This window comes from Arachis hypogaea, chromosome 17 (assembly GCF_003086295.3).
Source record: "Arachis hypogaea cultivar Tifrunner chromosome 17, arahy.Tifrunner.gnm2.J5K5, whole genome shotgun sequence".
Lineage (NCBI taxonomy): Eukaryota > Viridiplantae > Streptophyta > Magnoliopsida > Fabales > Fabaceae > Arachis > Arachis hypogaea.
The window spans coordinates 131229082-131250269 of NC_092052.1; the positions used below are offsets into that span (position 1 = coordinate 131229082).

Consider the following 21188-nt stretch of genomic DNA (forward strand, 5'->3'; position numbering starts at 1 on the left):
CTTATATTCAAATCTGTTAGACTTGTTAGGGGACTATTTTTCTAAGTGTCACTCATGACTCATTTTGAACTGTGACATATATATGTATATTTTTTATATTATAAATACATTCATAAGAATTTAAAGAATAAATTTATTATTATTTTGGTCTAAAAAATTATGGTACAGTGTCTTTGTGCAAATAATAATAATAATAATAATAATAATAATAATTTTATTTTACTTTTTTTTTACAGAAGACTGTTATGTCTGATGAAGAAAAACGTTAGGAATTGATTTATGTATTAATTTTTTTTGGGAATTAAAATATCTACTTTTAAAATTTTTGGATACTGATTTAGATAATTACTCTGTCAAAAAATAAATTGGAGATTGATTTATCTATCGAAATAATAAAGTCTAAGAGATGTTTTTATATATTAATTTTGTTTAGAAACTAAAATGTCCATTTTAAAAATTTTTAAAAACTGATTTGAATAATTATTCATTCTAAAATTTTCAATAAATAATTGATTTTTCTTGCATTATTAGCTACTGTCTCTGAACTCTGATGTCTGAAATGTTTCAAAATTATTGAAAGTGAGCATTGATTTATTTTGAAACAAAAGTAAATAACACAATTTTAAAAAGAAAAAGTTTAGGGAGTTAACTATAATTTAAGTCAATCCAAGTCAATCTTTTATATTTTTAGTTTTAAAATTTTAAAAATTAGGATAATAAGAGATTATTTTTTTTAAAACAGACCTCTTATTTTTTAACTAGTTAACTCTAATTAATTATCCTCCTAATTAGTTCTCTAACAAAATCATTTTAAAAATACATATTAAGCGATCAACATTTTTTTTAAAATTTGTCTTGTATTTAAACCAGCATTTACTTTAAAAATACATATTAAGCAATCAACATTTGTCTCGTATTTAAAAAAAGATAAGTTAAAAATATAGTTCTATGATAAATAAATAAATAATCACCTAACTCTTATATATACCAATTACCAAACCTCTAAACCATGAGTATTAGGCAAGCTATATTCTAATTTAGCAAAAGGGTATTTACCTAGCTTTGACTTTGTCATGAAAAAGGTCGTCATGGTTAACAAGAGAACCATGTGGCAGTTGGAAATAAAGCAGGAGTAGAGAGAAATAATAATAATAATAATAATAATAATAATAATAATAATAATAATGTTTAAATAATTTTTTAATTATAAAATATATTTTTTAGTATTGATCTTTCTTTCTAAATTTGATGTTAGCCTCAAAATTTTTTAAACAATACAATTTAAATTTTTATGATTATTTTTTATTTTATTAAATATTGACGTGATAGACTAAATAAGAAAGGTGATTAGGTAGTTAAAGGTTTGTGTCAGCAAATGAATTAGGTAACATTAACAAATAACATGGAAGGAAGCAAAGTATATATAAGATCATGTGAAATCATACTCTTTAAGAATCTTGTTGGAATATAGTTTTTTCTACCTGCCACAGTTTCACGGGTCGTTATTAGTCACGGAGTTAGTAAGTTTTGATTTTTTAACTGCATAATAACCTTAGGTTAGAACATAAAATATATTAATTTAATATTTTTGAATAATTTTTATTTTATATCTTATCTATTAAATATAATTTTATGTTTTTATATTTCTATCTTAGTGTTATGTACTTGTAAATAAATGTAGTCTAACAGTCCATATTATAAAGTCACGTTAGTATATTATTAACAAAAAATAGATCAACGACTAAGGTAACGTATTTTTGCCAAATTCAAAGACATAATTGATAAAATTTGAATCTCAGACACAATTTTAGTGTGCGACGTCAATCTCAATGACCACTTTAGGACTTTACTCCTCTTAGAACCAATATTACACGACTAACATTGTAGCCAACATTTAACACAAGAAAAAAAATCCTAAATTTTTAAGAAATAAAAACATCCAAAATTCAAACTCAAGAAAAACTCATCCTTAGTAGTTTCAAAGTGAATTTGTTTGGTAATATACTATAATATTAGCTAAAATTGACCGTTATAGTATTGGTTCTATAATATTCATTACCCATTAAAAACTATTGTATAAAGTAAAGTATGTTATGTTTCTATCTGGCTAACACTTTTAAAATTTTTTAAAATTATTTTTAATATTTAATTTAATTTAATTTAATTTTAATATTTTAAATAATTTTTTAATTCTATTCTTACCGTTATATTTTTGACAATTAATAATTAATAAATTATTTTCTTTTAATTTTACCTTTAATTAAAATCTTGATTTTAACTCCAATCCAATCTAATTTAAAAATTCAAATTTAATCCCAGCCCAAAAACTAGTTTGGTAGCTACTCTTCTTCTTGTTAACAAAACAAACGAAGAGTTTGTTTGGGTGAGCTTCTAAGAAAATATCTTTTTTTGAGTTATCTTTTTTTAAAAAATCTTATGAAAAAGTAAAAGTAATTTTATATTTGGGTATCTCATGCAAAAAGATCTTTTTATCTATCAATTATATTTGGATATAACGATATAAAAGTATTTTTTTGTTTATTTATTAAATGAAAAACATCTTTTTTTAAGAGAAAAAGATCTTTTAAAAAAAGATATAAATTACAGTTTCTCAAAAAAAAAAATTTTTTTAATATTTCTAGTGTTTTTACTTTTACTACTAAAAATTTGCCAAATACGCTAAAAAATAAAAAAAAAAATTCATTGAAAAAAAAATTTTTTTTATCAAAATAATGGCGCCCAAACAAACACGAACAAAATCTAAGAGTGATTGATTTTTGTACTAGTTGGCCTTTGGATGATTGGATCACTGTGAAATGTGAATTCATTATTGATATTGAAACAGTAAAAAATTCCTAGCTATATATATTTGCACAATTATTATGTTACCCACTCAATTTGCTCCTGATTTGTGAGAATTCAATTGCACTTCCAATAAAATTGTGGCGCTATTTTATTTAGCAGAGCAATAAAAATTGTGGTTCTCCTTTATTTTCTTCTTTTGTGCGAAACTTTCTACTAATCGTGCAATTCATGAGTTGTAATAATTTGACTAGTGAAAACAACCTGGATAATTATAACGATAATGATAACACTTAATATTTTGCGTATAGTTTTATTATATGATTGACTAATTTCTTTGTATACCACCATTATGGCCAACGCCCAAGTCCATATTACAAATGATGAGTGATAAGAAGCTAATAATCACAATTAGATCATGATTATAATTTGGTAAATTCTATAGTGCCTATAACTTAATGTCTAACTTTGTCTAACTTACTTTTAGGGCTGCATATGGATCGGATAATATCCGCATATCCGCGGTAATTATCCGCATCCGATCCGAATTTTGCGGATATTATCCGATCCGCAGAGCCATCGGATCGGATCGGATTGCGGATTTGGCAGTGATATCCGCGGATCCGATCCGCAAATCCGCATATCCGCACATCACATATAAATAGCATAGTTTAAGAAAATAAACCCTAATGTGATATGAATTTTAGTGTGTTATTTATGAATTTTATGATATTTTGTTTTTAATTTTTTATGTTGTACTTCAACTTAGAATAATTAAACTTAAATCTTGTGTTATTATTTTGTTTTTGTTATTCAAAAGAACTATTATTGATAATATTTTAGGAGTAAATAGGCTTAAACAGATAAAAAATGAATTTTTTGGATTTTTTTGTAAATATAGTCAAATAGAATCTTAAAATAGTTATTTTTTTTAATTATGCGGATATACCCGATATCCGATCCGATCCGATTCGCAAGTATGCGGATCGGATCGGATCCGGCCTAAAAAAATGCGGATATCGTATCCGATTCGATCCGATGAGTGCAGTGCGGATCGGATAGAATTTTAGGCTATATCCGATCCGATCCGATCCGTTTGCAGCCCTACTTACTTTTTATGGTATTTTTTGAATATTTAATAATTATTTATTTTTATACTTTTAAAATTAAATATTAATTTTTAACCCTTTTTAGTAAATTAGGCAATTACTTTTAGGCACCATAGCAATCACCTTATAACTTTTGGCCCTTACTTGCATGTTGTGCCTTCAATTTGATCTCTTAATTTGTACATAAATTTTAATTTAATCAAAATTTTAGTTATTTTTATTTAATCCCTAAATTTTATGTACATGATTCATGTTAGTTTCTAAAATAATTTTTAACATATAGATATTAACAGAATACTGATGTAAAGAATTGGATACTATGTTAGACTCTGTAAAATAATGTTGTTTTAGTTTTGGTATTTAAATAGCCCAAAAATATTATAACTGATGTTTGTTAAAATTTTTTCTCACAAAACAGTATAACAAGTGATACTGTTTTGATACGACTTCAATTTTTTATTATTTGGACGCTAAAACTAAAAATGCATCATTTTACATATCCTACCATGGTGTCTGACTTTTGTGTCAATACTTCATTAATGTTTGTGTACCAAAAATTGTCTAAAGAACTAATATAAGTCATGCTTGCAAAGTTTAAAAAACTAAACAAAAATAGTTAGAACTTCAGAGATTAAATTTAAAATTTGTGTATAAATTCATGAATCAAATTGAATATTATCTCCATCTTAAAAATATATAAAAAAAATATTAGGTAATCATCAAGACTTTAATTTACTAGAATTTTCTCACCCACCAAACTAAACAATTCTCAAATTAAAATGCATAATTTCATTTGAAAAACTAATAGAAAAAAAATGAAACGAAGAATTCCCCACAGCACCATAATTCCATTGAATGGTTCGATTAAATTAATCAGCTATAATTAAGGCTATAATAATGCAACAAACTAAACTCAAGTATATCTTAAATGTTTTTATTTAAACTAGGTGGTTGTGGTGGACCTTCCAAACGAACGTAATCATACATAATGTTCTGAAATGGGGTATTGCCTCTAGCTTGTGTTAGAAAAATGGTGTTATCTCCTTCAACAAGTTTGGTTCCTTGAATGTCCACATTGAAAAGCCAATAGAGTCCATGAATTCCATGCCTTGCAATTGAGTTATCCCTTCCTATCAACCCACTTGAAAATAGAGGACGACTTGCCTTTGGATCATTAACTCGCACCTATAATTAAACAAATTAAATTATTTTATTTATCAAGTTAATATATATGAAGAAAATTTCATGTCCTAAACTATTCAAGCTGTGTTGTTAATAGTTTGACAAAATAAGCAGACCTGGAGTTCAGAAAATGTAGCGGAAGCCAAAGCCAGGCGCAGTTTATAGGTACCGGTTTTGTTTACATTGGAAAGCTGAAACTTGATCTGCCAAGTGGTTCCTTGATATGTATTGTCGTCTTTCTTCCTATAAACAATGGTGGAGAGATAGATAGCACATTTGGAAAGCAAAATTCAATTCCAAAATTAGTATGAGTATAAGTACCTTGTAACTTGGGCAAAGAACCAATCTTTGGTGTAATCACTAACTCCAACAGTGTAGATTAAATCTTTGTCGGGGTACAATTCTGCATATCTCTCCCATAATCCATATTGCCTAAATCTGTCAATAATTATGCTTCCCTTTAGATGCTATATGGTTTAATAATCAAAATGGTATTATAAATTATTAGTCAATTTAGTTATGGAAAGATCAAATGTTTTAAAGTAGTCTCAAAAAATATATAATAATAAATCAAATTAATTTTTCTGTTAATTAGATAATGATGTGTCACAAAATAATTATGTTACATGTCATTATCTAACAGATGAAAAAATAAATATGATTTACAGTTGTATTTTTTAGGAATCAATTTAAAACATTTGATCTTTGAGATTTTTATTAAAATTTGGCCAGTACTTAATTAACAAAAAAAAGTGAGTAATTTTACACTATTAAATATAATTTCACACCATTAAAAATACTAATAATGACTAATTGATGGCTACAAATTATGAAACCTACTGGCCCTTAGCACTCCTCTTATTTTGACTATCCAATATTATTATTATTATTATTATTAGAAAAAATAACAAATCGATTCTGACTTTTTGTTTCGCGGACATTTAAGTCTCTAAGAATTTAAAAATACATTTAAATCTCTAATCTCTTCAAAATTTGGACATATGGTTCCCTACAAAAGACACATTTTTTTCTGTTGAGTCTAACTGACCCAAGTGAACATGAGGGATCGATATATCCAAGTTTTGAAAAGGTCAGAAACTTAAATATATTTTCAAATTCTCGAAAACTTAAATGTCTGCTTATCAAAAGGTGAATATGACCTATTTATCATTTATTATTATTATTATTATTATTATTATTATTATTAGATGATCAAAAATCTTTTTGGTACTAAAAAATTAAACATATTTCACGTTTGTATGAAAAAGGAGACGTAAATAATTAAGGTATTAACTTTTGAGGATGATTAACGTAGAGTTTGTTGATGTATTTGGGATTTGGATCAGGAACATAGAACTCTGCAGCTACACGATCTGGAATCCCTATTTCCCAAAGTGTTGGTCCATCTCTTGGTGGCTCATAAGCAAGATCACCCAATTCAATCAAAGTAGTAGACCCTGTTTAATTTAATTAATTTTCACATATATAAATAATAATAAACCCCAAGAACAAAAAGAAAAATAGTGAAGTTGGTTATATATATATACCTTCCGCTATGGTTATAATTGAATTATTGTATTTGTAGTCTCCAATAAAACCAGGTACCCATGCATATAAATTATAGTCACCAGCTCGTACATTGCTGATGGAGAAATACCCATCTTCATCTGCTTCACTCCAGAACTGATAATTCTGTTACATATTAACAACATAATTAAGAATCAAACTCCTCAAAAATAACAACATTGGTAAAACGAAAATTAATTACTATTCAATTTTATAATTTTTGTGGAAACAGTTGCTGTATGTATCAATATAAATCGTTAAAAATAGTGATTTAAATCTATTTTTGTGAGATTTGAGATTGGAAGTGTCATTTCACATGCGCCAAATATGACACCAGTCTTGTTCACCGCTTTTGATTTTTCGTGTGGGAGAGAGAAACGTGTATGACAATATGGTGTGAGGAGAGAGGTGTTTTATTTGGGAATGGGATGACACAAATCGAAGACACCGATTTGTTTGCATTGTTTTGTTTTTTAAATAAACAATCACAAATCGACGGTCCGATTTGTGATTTCGAAAATAAAAAAAAATTAATATTGGAATCAGACCGTTCGATTTTTATTTTAACAAATAAAAAAAAATAAAAAATACAAATCGGACCCTCGGATTTGGAGTTTAATTTTTTCTTCAAGCAAATCGAATCTTTCGATTTGTAATTTATTTTTTTCATCAAACAAATCGGACCGTCCGATTTGAATAAAACACCTATAAAAAAAAACACCTAATTTTTCAATAACATTGTATTACACATATATTTAATCAATATAAAAAAAATTAGCCCTTGTTCACAACATGGGCTAGAAATGAATTAGGCCATTTTATAAGCGTTCGGAGTAAAATAATATTATAATCTATTTTACTCGTGTTTAAAACGGAGTTAATATTCAATTTGATCTTAAAAATTTAAAGTTAGATTCAAATTGATCCATAAAATTACAATTAACTCAATTTTGACTCCAAAATTTATAATAATAATTCACATTAGTCATAATAAAATTTATAATAAAAAACCTACACGTACATAATGTAAGTTAGATGATTAAATTCTTCTTTTTTAACTTTACTAATTTAATTTTGTATCTTTAAAAGATGAATTCTTTTATACCTTGCATTCTCTTTGCCATGATCCAACATCTCCAGGGGGAGCCAAACCAACATATGCACCTTTTGCTGCTATGTAGTCATCATCGCTTATATACCTTTTTTATTTACCAAAACATATATATATATATATATATATATATATATATATATATATATATATATATATATATATATATATATATATATATATATATATAAACGGTCCATGTTATTATTAGATTAATCAATTAATTCTTATAAAATCTCACATGAATTAATTTGACTTTTAAAAAATTCAACATCTCAATTTATTTAATCATTGAAAATACTAACATAGTTGGTATACTGTCACTGTTAAATATTATATAGTATTTTAAAACGTGACTTACATTATACATTAACGATGATATGTTAACAAAAAATTAACAGAAATATCACTAATTTGACTCATATTAGTATTTTTAGAGACTAAATTATATTGTTAACTCATTATAAATAAATTTCATCAAAATGCATAAGGTGATGAGGTATATATAACAGGCTAATTTTTTTTTTAAAAAAAAAAGAAACAATTGTGTGAAATCTAATATCATGGTTAATTAGTGTGTTTTTTTATATAAATTTTATTTTTTATTTTAAATAACAAATCAAACCCTTAGATTTTAAATTTAAGAGTCAGATTTTATAGTGCACAAATTAAAAATCTGATTTGTAGTGAAATAATTTTTTTTTTTGCTGCAAAATAAATCGAAAAGTTTGATTAGCATGTTTAAAAAATTTTTCAACACTGAAATACAAATATAAAAGTTAAATTTGTATATTTAAAAAAAAAATCTGATCTTCAAATTTACATATTTAAAAAAAATTGAAAACCACAAATCTGAGTCAAATTTGTGATATCAACACAAAAAAAATGCACCAAATTCTTACGTTGTTAGAAAATATTATGGAATTACAACACTAAAATTGAAAACAGAAATGTTAGAAGGTGGAAACTCAGATAAAGTCGATTTCACGTGAAGTTGATATTTGAAAGCTGTTAGATGATTTGATTAATTTGACTAAATTTTTATTCAACGGCTCTCAAGTATCAATTTCACGTGAAATCGATTTCATTTGAATTTCCATCATGTTAGAAACATAAAAATTTAACTAAAATCAATCAAAACATGTTTTATTTAGCATTTATTAACTGCTACAGTAATTAATAAATACTAAATAAAATAAATTTTAACTATTTTTTATCTTTCTAACATAACCGAACTAAAAAGCGGATAACATACCTCTCTCTAACTAATAACCTGCCAGTAACAATACCCCGTTCGTACCACTTTGGGTAATCATCTGATTCGGGAAAAGTGTAAGGCCAACTTTGTACTTCTACATTCATCTATTGCATTAGAAAGAGTAATTAATAATTAAAAAGATAATTAATTATTGTTAGATATTATACATAATTTAGCTTGATTATTCTAAATAAACCTGAAGTTTAGCATCTTCCCAGAGCATTTTATGGGGTTCAACATCACCATTATCGTCATTAGGAGAATTCAAATAAATGAAAACTGGACCAAAAACCTTCTTCCATGCTTCTCCTTCTTTGAATTTTGGCACCAAGTCCTCTCCACTATAATGGGCACTTAGAAACACCTATAATGATTACATTGTTTTGAACCGAAGAAGTTTTCAGCACCAAACATTATTTGGGATACAAAGTACTATTTCATATTTTCATGTGCTATAAATCAAGTATACAAGGAAATTATAGATACTAATCTATGTTTTAATTATTTAATGTGTGTAATTATATTAAGTAATGGGAGATTAGTTAAGTATTTTACTCTCTAATACTTAGTCTCTTATCCAAATCTAAGTCAATGTTATTATATGCATATATTTTTAATCAAGAGTATTATAAACTTTCATAAAAAAAATTGATCAAAATGGATATATATTATTTTTATTTTTTTTAGAGAATATGACATATAAGTCTTTGATTTTTTTTTTTAACAAAGACAAATAAATTTTTTTATTAAATTAAAATACAAATAGGTCTCCCACTTTTGTAAATAAAAGACACACAAGTTTTTCAGAAATTATGACTCAATATTATATTTGTTGGTTTAGAGATTGATACTAAAATTTTAGTTTTTGTCTTTTAAAATTTATATTTTAGTATCTTCAAAAAGTGACAATACAAAAAATTAAAATTTTTAAAAATAAAATTAAAATTTTAATAATATTTTATATTTAAAATATTTCTATTTTAACTAATTAATTTTAATTTTATTCTTTTGTGCAAATTAAATTCTACGCACTTATTTACCATTTTCTGATGTTAATTTGTTATAGAAGCATATACTTACAGCGAGCGTGGTGGGTCCAACGTGGGAGGTTAAGTTTTGTTTGAGGGGCCCACCAGAACGGAACTCATTGCTGGGCGTAATTAGCCAAAATCCAACGGCAGGATCCATGCACACCCACCCATGAACTTGGCTATCTTTGTTGTCACATGAATATTGGTACTTGTCATCTACCTATATATTCAAATACTTCTTAATCACCTTATAAAACAAACTTTATTTTTTAATAATTTAATTTTAAAGTATTTTTAATATAAAATATTTTATAAAATTATTTAATTATATTTTTTTAAATAATTATTTATGTAATTAATATAAAATATAATTATTTTTAAAATAATATTACATGATCAACAAATATTATTATTTTTAATCAGTACTTGATTAATAATAGTTTGTATTTATATTTATAAAAATTTAACACACAAAAATATATAATTTTTGTATTTATATTTATCAAAATTTTGTATACATGAATTAATACAATTTATATTTACATTTTTTTAAGAATTTACACACATAAATATAAAATTTATTTATTAAAAATAATTTAATATTTATACTAGTCAAATAATAATAAAAAATATTCAAAATTATTAATCCTCACAAATTTCTCTTTTATTTATTTACTTGATAATATATAATTAAATATGTATAAAATTGTTTTTCATTAACTATGTATTAAAATTAAATTTTATTTTTAATATAAAATATGGTCAAAACTCAGTGCAGTTAACTTTACATGAAGTTAATAGTTGAGAGCCGTTAAATAATTTGACTTATTTGATTAAATTTTATTTAATAACTCTCAGTTATCAACTTCAACGAGAAGTTGACTACACCTCAGTTTTCACAAGTGTTATCAACCTCTCCTTTGAATTCAGGTTCAAGAGGATCGCCAAAAAGAACTGCTTCGGGATATGCAAGGGGTTGGCCTCTTGGTGGCACTCGATCATCAGGAAGAGGCATGTTTCTTTGTCGGTTATCCGCCATTGCCATATAATGGAACCTCCAAAAATATAACACACTATTCAGTCATAGCTAGTCTCTAATTAAACAAAGCATAGCATATAAGGTTAATAATTAATAATTACTTGTCTTTTCTGAGCTTGAAAGCAATTCTGGTTTCGTCAAGATTAAAAGCAGGCCACTCGCTTAAGTGTTCGTAAATAGCATATGAATAGAACCCCGAAGTACCACGAAGCATTATGAACCTATATTATATATGCATGTTATTATTAACTATAAATACTAATAACGTAATTAATAGGAATTAATGTTTAATTTAATTTCTGAAATTTTCAATATTTATTAAAATAGTTTCTGATTTAACTGCCCTGTTGTTATGAAATGTTACACTGCTAGGGTGATATTTCCAACAATAAGTGTTTAAATAGTTAATTTCTAGAACAATATATAATTAATTAATTGAAATGAGTCTAATTAACTAATTTAAAATTCATATTTAATCACATTAAAGTCTTAACTATGTCACCTTTTGTCGTTGGAAATGTCACACTTACATTTTAAAGTTCTACTATGGTTGAATTAGGAACAATTATGATGCACGGACACTGATATAAGACACGATATGGAATATACCGATACGCAAATTTTAAAATTTTATAAAATATGGAGACACGTATACATATAAAATATAAAGTATTTTTAAATAAATTGTAATGATATTTTGATATTTTATTGATATTAAAATATGAATTAATTTTTTAATTATTTTTAATGTCTTATTTTAATTATATCAAGTATTTAAAATATTTTTTGTTTTAATAAATAATAATATATACTATATCTAAATTTATTTTAAAAATATATGTTAAGAATAAGACTAGACGCTAACACGTTATGGTATTTAAGTGTGTCCAAGCATGTCCGAAGAATAATCTTTTTACTTTTTCTTAAGACACAGTTGGATCCAGCAGACACGCGTGTCGAACGAATGTCGATAAATGTCATGTCAGACACGACAATTCCGTAAAATGTCTGTGCTTTATAGGTCGAACAAAAAAAATAAATCATTTGTAAATTCAAAAACTAATTTAGTTATGTTTAAAAATCAAAGACTATTTTAACCGAATGTTAAAAAATTTAGGAACCAAACTAAACATTATTACCTCCTATTAATAATATAGAAGACAATTTATTTATATGACCTTTTATCGATATTCAAAGGAACTAGCTGGTCTTTGAGGGACACGTCCCATGTTCTTGTGAAAGAAATCTCAACTTGATCCTCATTTTCCATTATTACTTTGAAAGCGGTTCCTTTTATTCTGCATTCACAATTTCACATAACATAATAATAGCTCAATTTACTAACTTAGTCCTATTTTTTCAACTCTCAATCAATAATTCATGAAATATATATATCTAAAATTTATATTAATCAATTCTTTACTAAAAAAAAAAAAGAAAGCGAAATTCTTATAACGACGAATTGGCATGGTTACTTCATACATAGAAATGAAATAGATTATATGAAAATGAAAATAAAATGAAGATGAACATACACGTCAAATTTGCCAGTGGTTCCTGTAGTTGTTGGTGAGCTCCAAACAAGGTCCCAATACCTATTTACACATATCAATTTCAAAACAAATTTATGTATTAAAAAAGAACAATAAGACTACGTTTGTTTCTGAGAACAGGACAAGACTGAGAACAAAATATAAAGACACAAATTTTTGTATTCTTATATTCTATTTGGTGATAAATTAAAACAAATTATGAATATTCAATTTATTTTCATTTTTTTTTTCATTTAAAAAATTTGAAACGAAAAATATAATACTAAAAAATATAATTATGAAAAATTAACAAAAATAATATAAAAATAAAAAATAAGTTGTATTTTTTGTTAGTCTCCCCGTGTCTTTCCTATTATGATGGATACAAAATACACTAACTATGTTTGTTTGAGAAGAAAATGAAAGGAAAAAAAAGAGAGGAAAGAAAATGGGAAGGAAAATGATTATTTTTCATTGTTTGGTTGAGGAGGAAAATTAGAGAGGAAAGAAAATAGATGGAAAAAAACTGGTGGGACCCACTAATTTTTTTTTCTCTCCAACATTGGAAAGAAAATGGAGAGAAAACTAATGTTTCTCTCTCTACTTCCAATACTACCCCTTCATTTTTTTAATATATTTTATATATATGGATAAAATTGTCTTTTTATAACATTTCTTTTCTTCTTACTTTCCTTCCATCCAAACACATCTAAAGAAAATAAAAATCCACCTAATTTCTTTGCTTTCTTTTTTTTCCTTTCTATTTTCTTCCTCTCTATTTCTTTCCTAAATCTTTGGACACAGTACCTGTCTTCTCAGTGTCCTGTCTCGGTAAACAAGGACAGCCTAAATGAAGAACTAGGTTGTAAATAAAGTATTTCTATATTATACCCTCTATTAGATTCGTCATTCAAAACTTCAAGCAAGTTGTCGATTCCATTATACTGAATTCCAGTCACTATTCCTTCTGGATTTGAAATCGTTACTCTTACTATGCCATTCTCCACCACCACCTGCACATCAATGAACAAAATGAAAATAAATAAATAAATAAATAAATAATGAAAATTTTAATATAATATTAATGCATACATACATGACGATCTTGAATGGTGAGTTGCACCCCGAGTAGTGTTGTCATGGTGATAATACAATTCCTCAGAGATTTGAGTTGAGCAACGAAATGCAGATTCAGAGTAGTTTGAAAGTGGTTGAGAATGAATTATCTTTCTTATAAGGTAGAATATGAATAGAAAGAATATAATGAACTGGGTTTGGAAAATAATAAAAGAGTTTGTACAGTTATTATTACATATATAGTGTACGCCATGAATTCATGATGAAGAGGAACTTAAATAGATTGGTTATTAGTGTAGGTTCCTTGGACCGAAAAGAAAGCAATATTGTTGTTTAATAATCTCTTTACTTAGTCGCCACAGTTAATAGATAAAAGGCGTGCGATTGAAGAAGCAGTGTGTGGCATTATGGGGATTAAGACTAAGATATAAATATTATGTGTCTCTTCATTTGTTTTGGTTTCTTTTTGCCGAGGGGAAGTTTTGAGCCACATCCTTCATCATCGCTTTACAAAGCACTTTTTAAACATGTATTTTTAATAAAATTCAAAACACAATGTTGGAGGTAGGTGACTTCTTGTTCAATGCAAAGGGACACAGAAAATGCAATACCAAGGTTTAATAGAAGGTGAACTTCAATTAATAAATAAGGGGTCAAAAACCACCGATAAATGTAAACATTAGGACATCTAAGGAAATGCAAGGAGTTGTTTATTGTGTACTAAAGTGAAGGGTAAAGTATACTTTTTGTCTTTGAAATTTGGCAAGAATTTTAAAAATATTCCTAAGTTTTATTTTGTTTCAATTTTGTCCCACAAGTTTTTTATTTGCATCAAATATATCATGGCGACTAATTTTTTAAAAAATTTAGAACCAATTCAACAACAATTTCATAAGAACGACCTTCAATGCAAACAAATCAAACATAATTGTTATACATTGCTGGATTTGTTTTGAATTTTTTGTAAATTTAGCTGTCGAAAGATATTTGATACAAATAAAAAACTTTTAAGACAAAATTAAAACAAAATAAAATTTAAAAATATTTTTAAAATTTTTACTAAATTTTAGGGACAAAAAATATATATTACCTTACGTGAAAGTTTAAACATCAAATCAATTTCTAGTTTTAAGTATTTCAAATACAATATAACAATCTAAAATCAGAAATTCTCATCTGTCCAATCCGGCCATGTTTGACATCTTGGCACCAATTGAATGAAAGATTTCCATTTCCAGTAAAAAAATCTAAAATTAGAAATTCTCATGTTGCACACTCTATTAAAATATTCACATCAATAATGGAAAATGTCAAATTATGTGAACTTAGATATCTTAAAAAAAAAAAGTCACAACCTAGGATAAAATCCCACATTATTCATGATCTGTATTAAAAAAAAAAAAAAAAAAAATCAACGTTCGATCTGCCTGTTTCATGAATGATGGTCGATGAAGTAGTCAAAACTAATCAAATAAACATAAATATTAATTTATCACGTATAAAGTCATTCTAGAATGTTTCTACATCTTAAATCTACTTACAGAGTAAAAGAAAAAAAGAACAATAAATATACATACCAATATGTTGAAAATACAATACATACATGCATTACTATGTTGTTCCATTTAATCAGTTTCCAACACTTAGCTTAAAGATGTTTAATTTGGAATCAAGGTGGTCCTTCCATACGAATATAATCATACATGATACCCTGGAAACAATTGTTGCAACGTGGTTGAGTAAAATATAAAGTGTTGGGGCCATTTATAAGAAGAGAACCAGGTACATTCACACTGTACAGCCAATAGAGTCCATGAATTCCATGTCTTGCAATCGAGTTATCCCTCCCTATTAGCCCAGTCGTAAACACAGGACGCCTTGCATTCGGATCATTTACTCGAATCTTCGCAAAAAAATATGCAAAAAGACAAGTTTATTACAACCTCAATCTCTTCTATGACAAAGATATGGAGGACAAAATCATCCCTCGGAATTTAAAAATGTAACAAAATTGCGCCTACCATTTTAAAAAGGGAGACAGTCATTGTTTCATACATCTGTGGAAGAACTAGTATGTCTGTACTAATTTTTTAAGAGATTATTTTGCCTCTTGTTTTTGGTTAGGGACGAGATTGAGTACTTATTCTTTTGTCAATCCAAATATCGTTTACATCCAACAAAGCATTATGCATATATGTAAGAGGAAAAAGTTTTACCTGCAATTCAGCTAATGTTGCAGATGCAATTGCAACTCTCAGTGTATAAGTACTTCCTTGAACCACATCATTGAGTTCAAACTTGATTTGCCAAGTTGTTCCTTGATGGGTATTATCCTCTTTCTTTCTGCAGTTATATACAAGCTTGAAAAATTAATATATAATGTAAGAGTGTCACTTCAAACAAGAAAAGAAACTTCTTTTGTAGATGTGAGGTCACTAGGAACATCTTTAGCCATGCTATTAAGATGAACAATGTTCAAAGAATTATACCTAGGAATATGGGCATAAAACCAATCTCTCCTATAGTCACTGACACCAACCGTGTAAACCAAATCTGATTCCGGATACAATTCTGTATACCTTTCCCATAATCCGTACTGTCTGAACCTACAAGTTGAGAGAAAAAAAAGGAAGATCAAAGAATAGATCAATTTAAAATTTGAAGAAAAGAAAAAGAAAACTTAATCAACCAATTTAGAAAGGAGACATAAGAGGCTAACCTTTCAGGATGGTTGATAAAAAGCTTATTAATATGTTCTGGCTTGGGATCAGGAACATAAAATTCTGCAGCAGTTCGATCAGGAATACCTATTTCCCACAATGTTGGACCAACCCTTGGAGGCTCATATACCAGTTCACCCACTTCAATATTAGAACCTGTGCAGTAATTCTAGTAAGCATACATTTTTGGCAAGATGGCAAAATATTTCAAGTTTCACTAAGCTATGGAACCTGGGGTTATCTTCATCAAATCATCCAATTTGTAGTCCCCAACAAAACCAGGAACCCAGGCATAAAGGTTATAGTCGCCAGCACGTATGTTCCTGATTGTAAAAAATCCATTCTCATCTGCTCTGGTCCAGAATTGATAGTGCTGGCAGGATGAAATTTTAAATAAGTATATGTCAACATTATTGTTTCTCAGAAGCATTAAAGAAATAAAAATGAGGAAGTTTTGGAATAATGAAACACTCTAATTCCATTTCTTTGAATCTTGATTCACCTGATTCATGAATTAAAATTTTCAGTCAAAAAGGAAGAAGTTACATATCAGAGCATTTATCAGATCCTGTGACTACCAATGCAAGTGATTTGTGCGTTAAGGTTACTTTCTTTCTGATGAATATTAATACATTATTAAAACATTAATTAGTTGTTTCGAACTACTCAATCAAGGTAACAAATCTTTATATCAAAGAGACTCCCAATTTCATCTTAGCCCTTACCATAGAGCAACACTTGTTCAAAGTAAATCAGGAACGTCACAGAGAATGAGAGAATATTTAAGAAAACTTCAATAGCCCCCCTGTCACTCCAATATTATTTTCCAAAATAATAATAAAAATAAGCAGAACCAAAAATGACAGTTAAGCATGAAGAGAAATGTGCACTGATCAGGTGCTCATGCAATTAGGCTTATAGATACTGCATGTGTTTTTTTGTTGTTTTATTTATTTAAGCCTTCAATAAGTGCAAAGGAAAAACACCTTGCATTCTCTTTGCCATGACCCGGCATCTCCTGGCAGGGCTAGACCAACATAAGCACCATTTGCAGATATTAAGTCTGTGCTAACATATCTGGACATTATAGTTAGAACAGCTCAATCAACTTCTCATATATGAGACAATGAACAATAAAAGATTTCTCAAGATACGAAAAGTTGTTTATTAAGATATCATAGTAGTTAAGAAATAAACTGGAAGCATTCTGTGCCAGTATTCAAAGCACCACTGTAACAATAAGATTCACATCCAATAATCAAAAGTGAAAACCTCAAGAAGTTCTGTGTCGCAAAATAGGAGTATCTTCCATATGCTTACCTGTCTAAGACGAGCAGTCTGCCACCAACGTTGCCCCTTTGATCCGACTTTGGAAAATCCTCTGAAGCTGGGAAAGAATATGGCCAGCTTTGAACTTCATTCATCATCTAAATATCAACTCATAGAAGAATTTATCTTACAACTTCTTCATCCAACTGAATGGTATCATCTATTTCATAACAATGGTATAATAGGAAAATGAGCATACCTGTATTTTGGCGTCCTCCCAGAGCCAATGTGGGTCATCACCAACTGGTCCAGAATTAAGATATATGAATACTGGACCAAAAACCTTCTTCCATGGTTCACCATCTTTGAATTTGGGGTTCAAATCTTGCCCCGCATAGTGACCACTAAGAAACATCTGATCATGCAAATTTAACGAAACATATTATAGTTGATAATAATCAGGTCAACTGATCTCAACTAGTAACACTCATTGTATGAAAGCATTGCAGGGAAAATCTCATCAAACTTGAGTTTATTAACTTACTGCAAGTGTGGTGGGGCCTACATGAGAGGTCAAATTCTGCTTGTGCGGTCCACCAGAACGAAACTCATCACTTGGTGTGATCTGCCAAAATCCCACTGGTGGATTGAAAGATATCCACCCATGGACTTTATTATCTATGTTGTCGCAGGAATATTGATACTTGTCATCCACCTGGGAACCAAAGAATCATAGATAAAGACAATGAAACTCTTCATACTACATGCAAAGGAAAAATATGCATCTCCTCTTCAACTAGCCACATGATGAGACCATTTGAAAACTGTAATACACGTAGGCAAAGTGATTTCCACAAATGGGAAGGAGCAAACTAAAGTTAACCATAATTATCATTAAATTGTGTGCGAAGGAAAAAACTTCAATGTTCCAATGCCAAATGGGTTTCAGTGAATTTGGCGAACTGATGTTCAAGTTGTTCAAGGAAATAAGTAACAAACATTTTGACTTGATTGAGCTAAATAGCATCAAAAGGACTTTTTTTTAAGTTTCCACATGGCATTACTGCAGCATTCATTCCTTGCTTCAAATATCAGTTGCAAATGTAAGATCAGATGTGCATACATGCAAATAAGACCTATAAGAAGTAGATTACTACAGAAACATACAATTAGAAGGTTTGTACAGGAAAAAATGAGTACAATAAGTACCTCATCTTTCAGTTGAGGATCCTTGGGATTGACTAATTTGACAGCTTCTGGGTATGCCAAGGTTTGGCATCTCCCTGGTAATCGATCATCCGGAAGAGGCATAAGCCTTCGCCTGTTGTCTGCCATAGCCATGTATTGAAACCTGTATACTTGCTTGTTAAATTGGATGAACATTCAAAATAAAAAATGACTGAATGTTGTCTGCTACAACCATCTCTACTGAACTGATGTACATGCTTCTGCTAATTTTGTCCCTAGAGTAGCACAAAAATAGCAATATTTGAAATAACTAAATTATTGGCAAATGGTTAAATCCTAAAGAATTATTTGGAATTAAAATTTTCAGTTTTCACTAAACAAAACTTTACAAAGTCTTGTTAACATATAAAAATATGGCAAACACATGGAATGAGAAGGACAATCTTACATGTGTTTTCTAAGCTTGAAAGTGATCCTTGTTTCACTAAGATCAAAGTCTGGCCATCCACTTAAGTGCTCATAAATTCCATAAGAGTAGAAGCCTGATGAACCTCGGAGCAGTATGAATCTGAAATTGATCACCCACAGTAATTAATCCTGAACTTAGGATTTCAAGAAGGTAATGAATAATAAGCAAAGTCTTGAGCAAGGGACCTTTTGTCAATGTTTAAGGGGACAAACTTTCCCTCAAGAGAAGGATCCCACATTCTTGTAAACGAAACCTCAACTTGTTCATCATTTTGAACTATAACTCTGAAAAACGTTCCTTGAATCCTGGAGCATAACATCTTCAGTTCACATTCGTTTCAAATATTATCCTTATAAGAAATTATTGAACACATAATATTGAAGAAAGAAACACACAGCAAAACAGAGGGGTTAGGGAAATTGTATATATTTCTACTCAGGTGCGACATAAAAGCCACTCCCGATTTAGTTATGAAACCTAGTAAGTAGTCGCATTTGAATATAGCTTTATTGAGAATTGACTTGGTGGCATAATATCAAACACTGACACCATGCAGTTACAAAGAAGATACTGTTGCCATACACATCAAAAGTTCCTTTGATTCCTGGTGCACCCCAAACAAGATCCCAGTACCTAAAAATCCAATTTAAAACAAAATTAGTTCCCAACTTGAAAAAGGTAACACCTACTTGAATTTCAACAAGGACATCAAGTAAATTTGCACTGCTCTCTCTATAAAGCAAAGCAAATTCACCAACACATATATTGTCTTTTGTTCTTTCTTTTTTCGTGCTTTCATACCTTCCAAGAATATAATGGTTTATGTTTTCAAGACTCTGAAGAAAAAACAAAAAACTAAAAACAAAAGAGACAATTCCATTAAATTCCTTTTTTTTTTGTCTTCATAAAATTTTGAAACCAATAACAGCACTTCAAAACGAAAACAGAAACCAAATAGTCCGAAGTCTAAACTACTTAAGAGATAGAAATAGAGAACCTAAATGAAATTTATGCATCATTGAAAGCACATACCCTCTATTAGTCTCCTTGTTGAGAACTTCAAGCAAATTATCAACACCATTATATGCTATCCCAGTAACAATTCCACCTGGATTCGATAACGTCACTTGAACTATACCATTATCCATCACCACCTGCTCATTCCAAATAACTAAACATTTAGAACAAGAAACAAAAACATAACAATAGAAAGCGAAGCAATTAATTGTGTTGAGCTTACATAGCGATCTTGAATGTGCAACCGCACCCCTTGGGTAGACATAGTGATCCTTCTTCCTTTTTCTTCTTCTCACCAACACCACAAAAATCTCAGTGTCCGAGTTACAAAAAAATAAAAAATAAAAATAAAACATGAACCGATATTTTAGTACTCACTCCAAATTTTCAACGAAATGTGAAGAATGATTTCACCAGTTGATGAGAACAAGCGCGAATTATGAAAATCGTGTTACTATGCAAGGTGCATACATTTCTCAAATAAATAAATACAGAAGAGGTTTAAGTGCTCATTTAATTGATTTGAAAGTGATTGGATTGCGATTAAATGAGATGATTTAACAGCCATACGGAGTTAGTTATTCGGAGAGAGAGAAAGAAAGAGAAACTTTTGAATGCAGCGAGAAATTAACGTTCGGTGAAATTATATTGTTGACAAAGAAAGCTATTTACGAAAACGGAGGAGGAGCCATGGATCAGTTCTAATACGGTGTCGTGTGGTTGTTTTTGTTCTCATCGCTGCTGGCGGCCTGGCGCAATTTTTTTCCGACGAAAAATGAGTGAGTAGTTGGAAAAATGAAAAAGGCCGGGTGACACGT

General features: G+C 28.6%; 2 protein-coding genes across 2 annotated transcripts; both read right to left on the reverse strand.

Moving 5' to 3' along the window:
* Nucleotides 1–4624: 4624 nt before the first annotated feature.
* LOC112767192 (uncharacterized) lies at nucleotides 4625–13959 on the reverse strand. The gene is made up of 15 exons (XM_025813077.3): nucleotides 13727–13959; nucleotides 13522–13643; nucleotides 12634–12693; nucleotides 12277–12396; nucleotides 11200–11319; nucleotides 10973–11114; nucleotides 10109–10279; nucleotides 9225–9392; nucleotides 9026–9132; nucleotides 7765–7858; nucleotides 6641–6785; nucleotides 6388–6550; nucleotides 5415–5531; nucleotides 5210–5336; nucleotides 4625–5096 (listed from the first exon to the last, which is right to left on the reverse strand). Exons 1-15 carry the CDS (start codon nucleotides 13769–13771, stop codon nucleotides 4836–4838), a joined length of 1962 nt encoding a protein of 653 aa, XP_025668862.1. The 5' UTR covers nucleotides 13772–13959; the 3' UTR covers nucleotides 4625–4835.
* Nucleotides 13960–15161: 1202 nt separating this feature from the next.
* Nucleotides 15162–21188, reverse strand: LOC112764368 (uncharacterized). Its single transcript, XM_025809926.3, has 16 exons — nucleotides 20749–21188; nucleotides 20594–20658; nucleotides 20386–20507; nucleotides 19936–19986; nucleotides 19539–19658; nucleotides 19333–19452; nucleotides 18906–19047; nucleotides 18241–18411; nucleotides 17956–18111; nucleotides 17748–17854; nucleotides 17414–17504; nucleotides 16659–16800; nucleotides 16427–16583; nucleotides 16197–16313; nucleotides 15924–16050; nucleotides 15162–15610 (listed from the first exon to the last, which is right to left on the reverse strand). The coding sequence occupies exons 2-16, from the start codon at nucleotides 20633–20635 to the stop codon at nucleotides 15377–15379; spliced, it is 1899 nt and encodes a 632-aa protein (XP_025665711.1). The 5' UTR covers nucleotides 20636–20658; nucleotides 20749–21188; the 3' UTR covers nucleotides 15162–15376.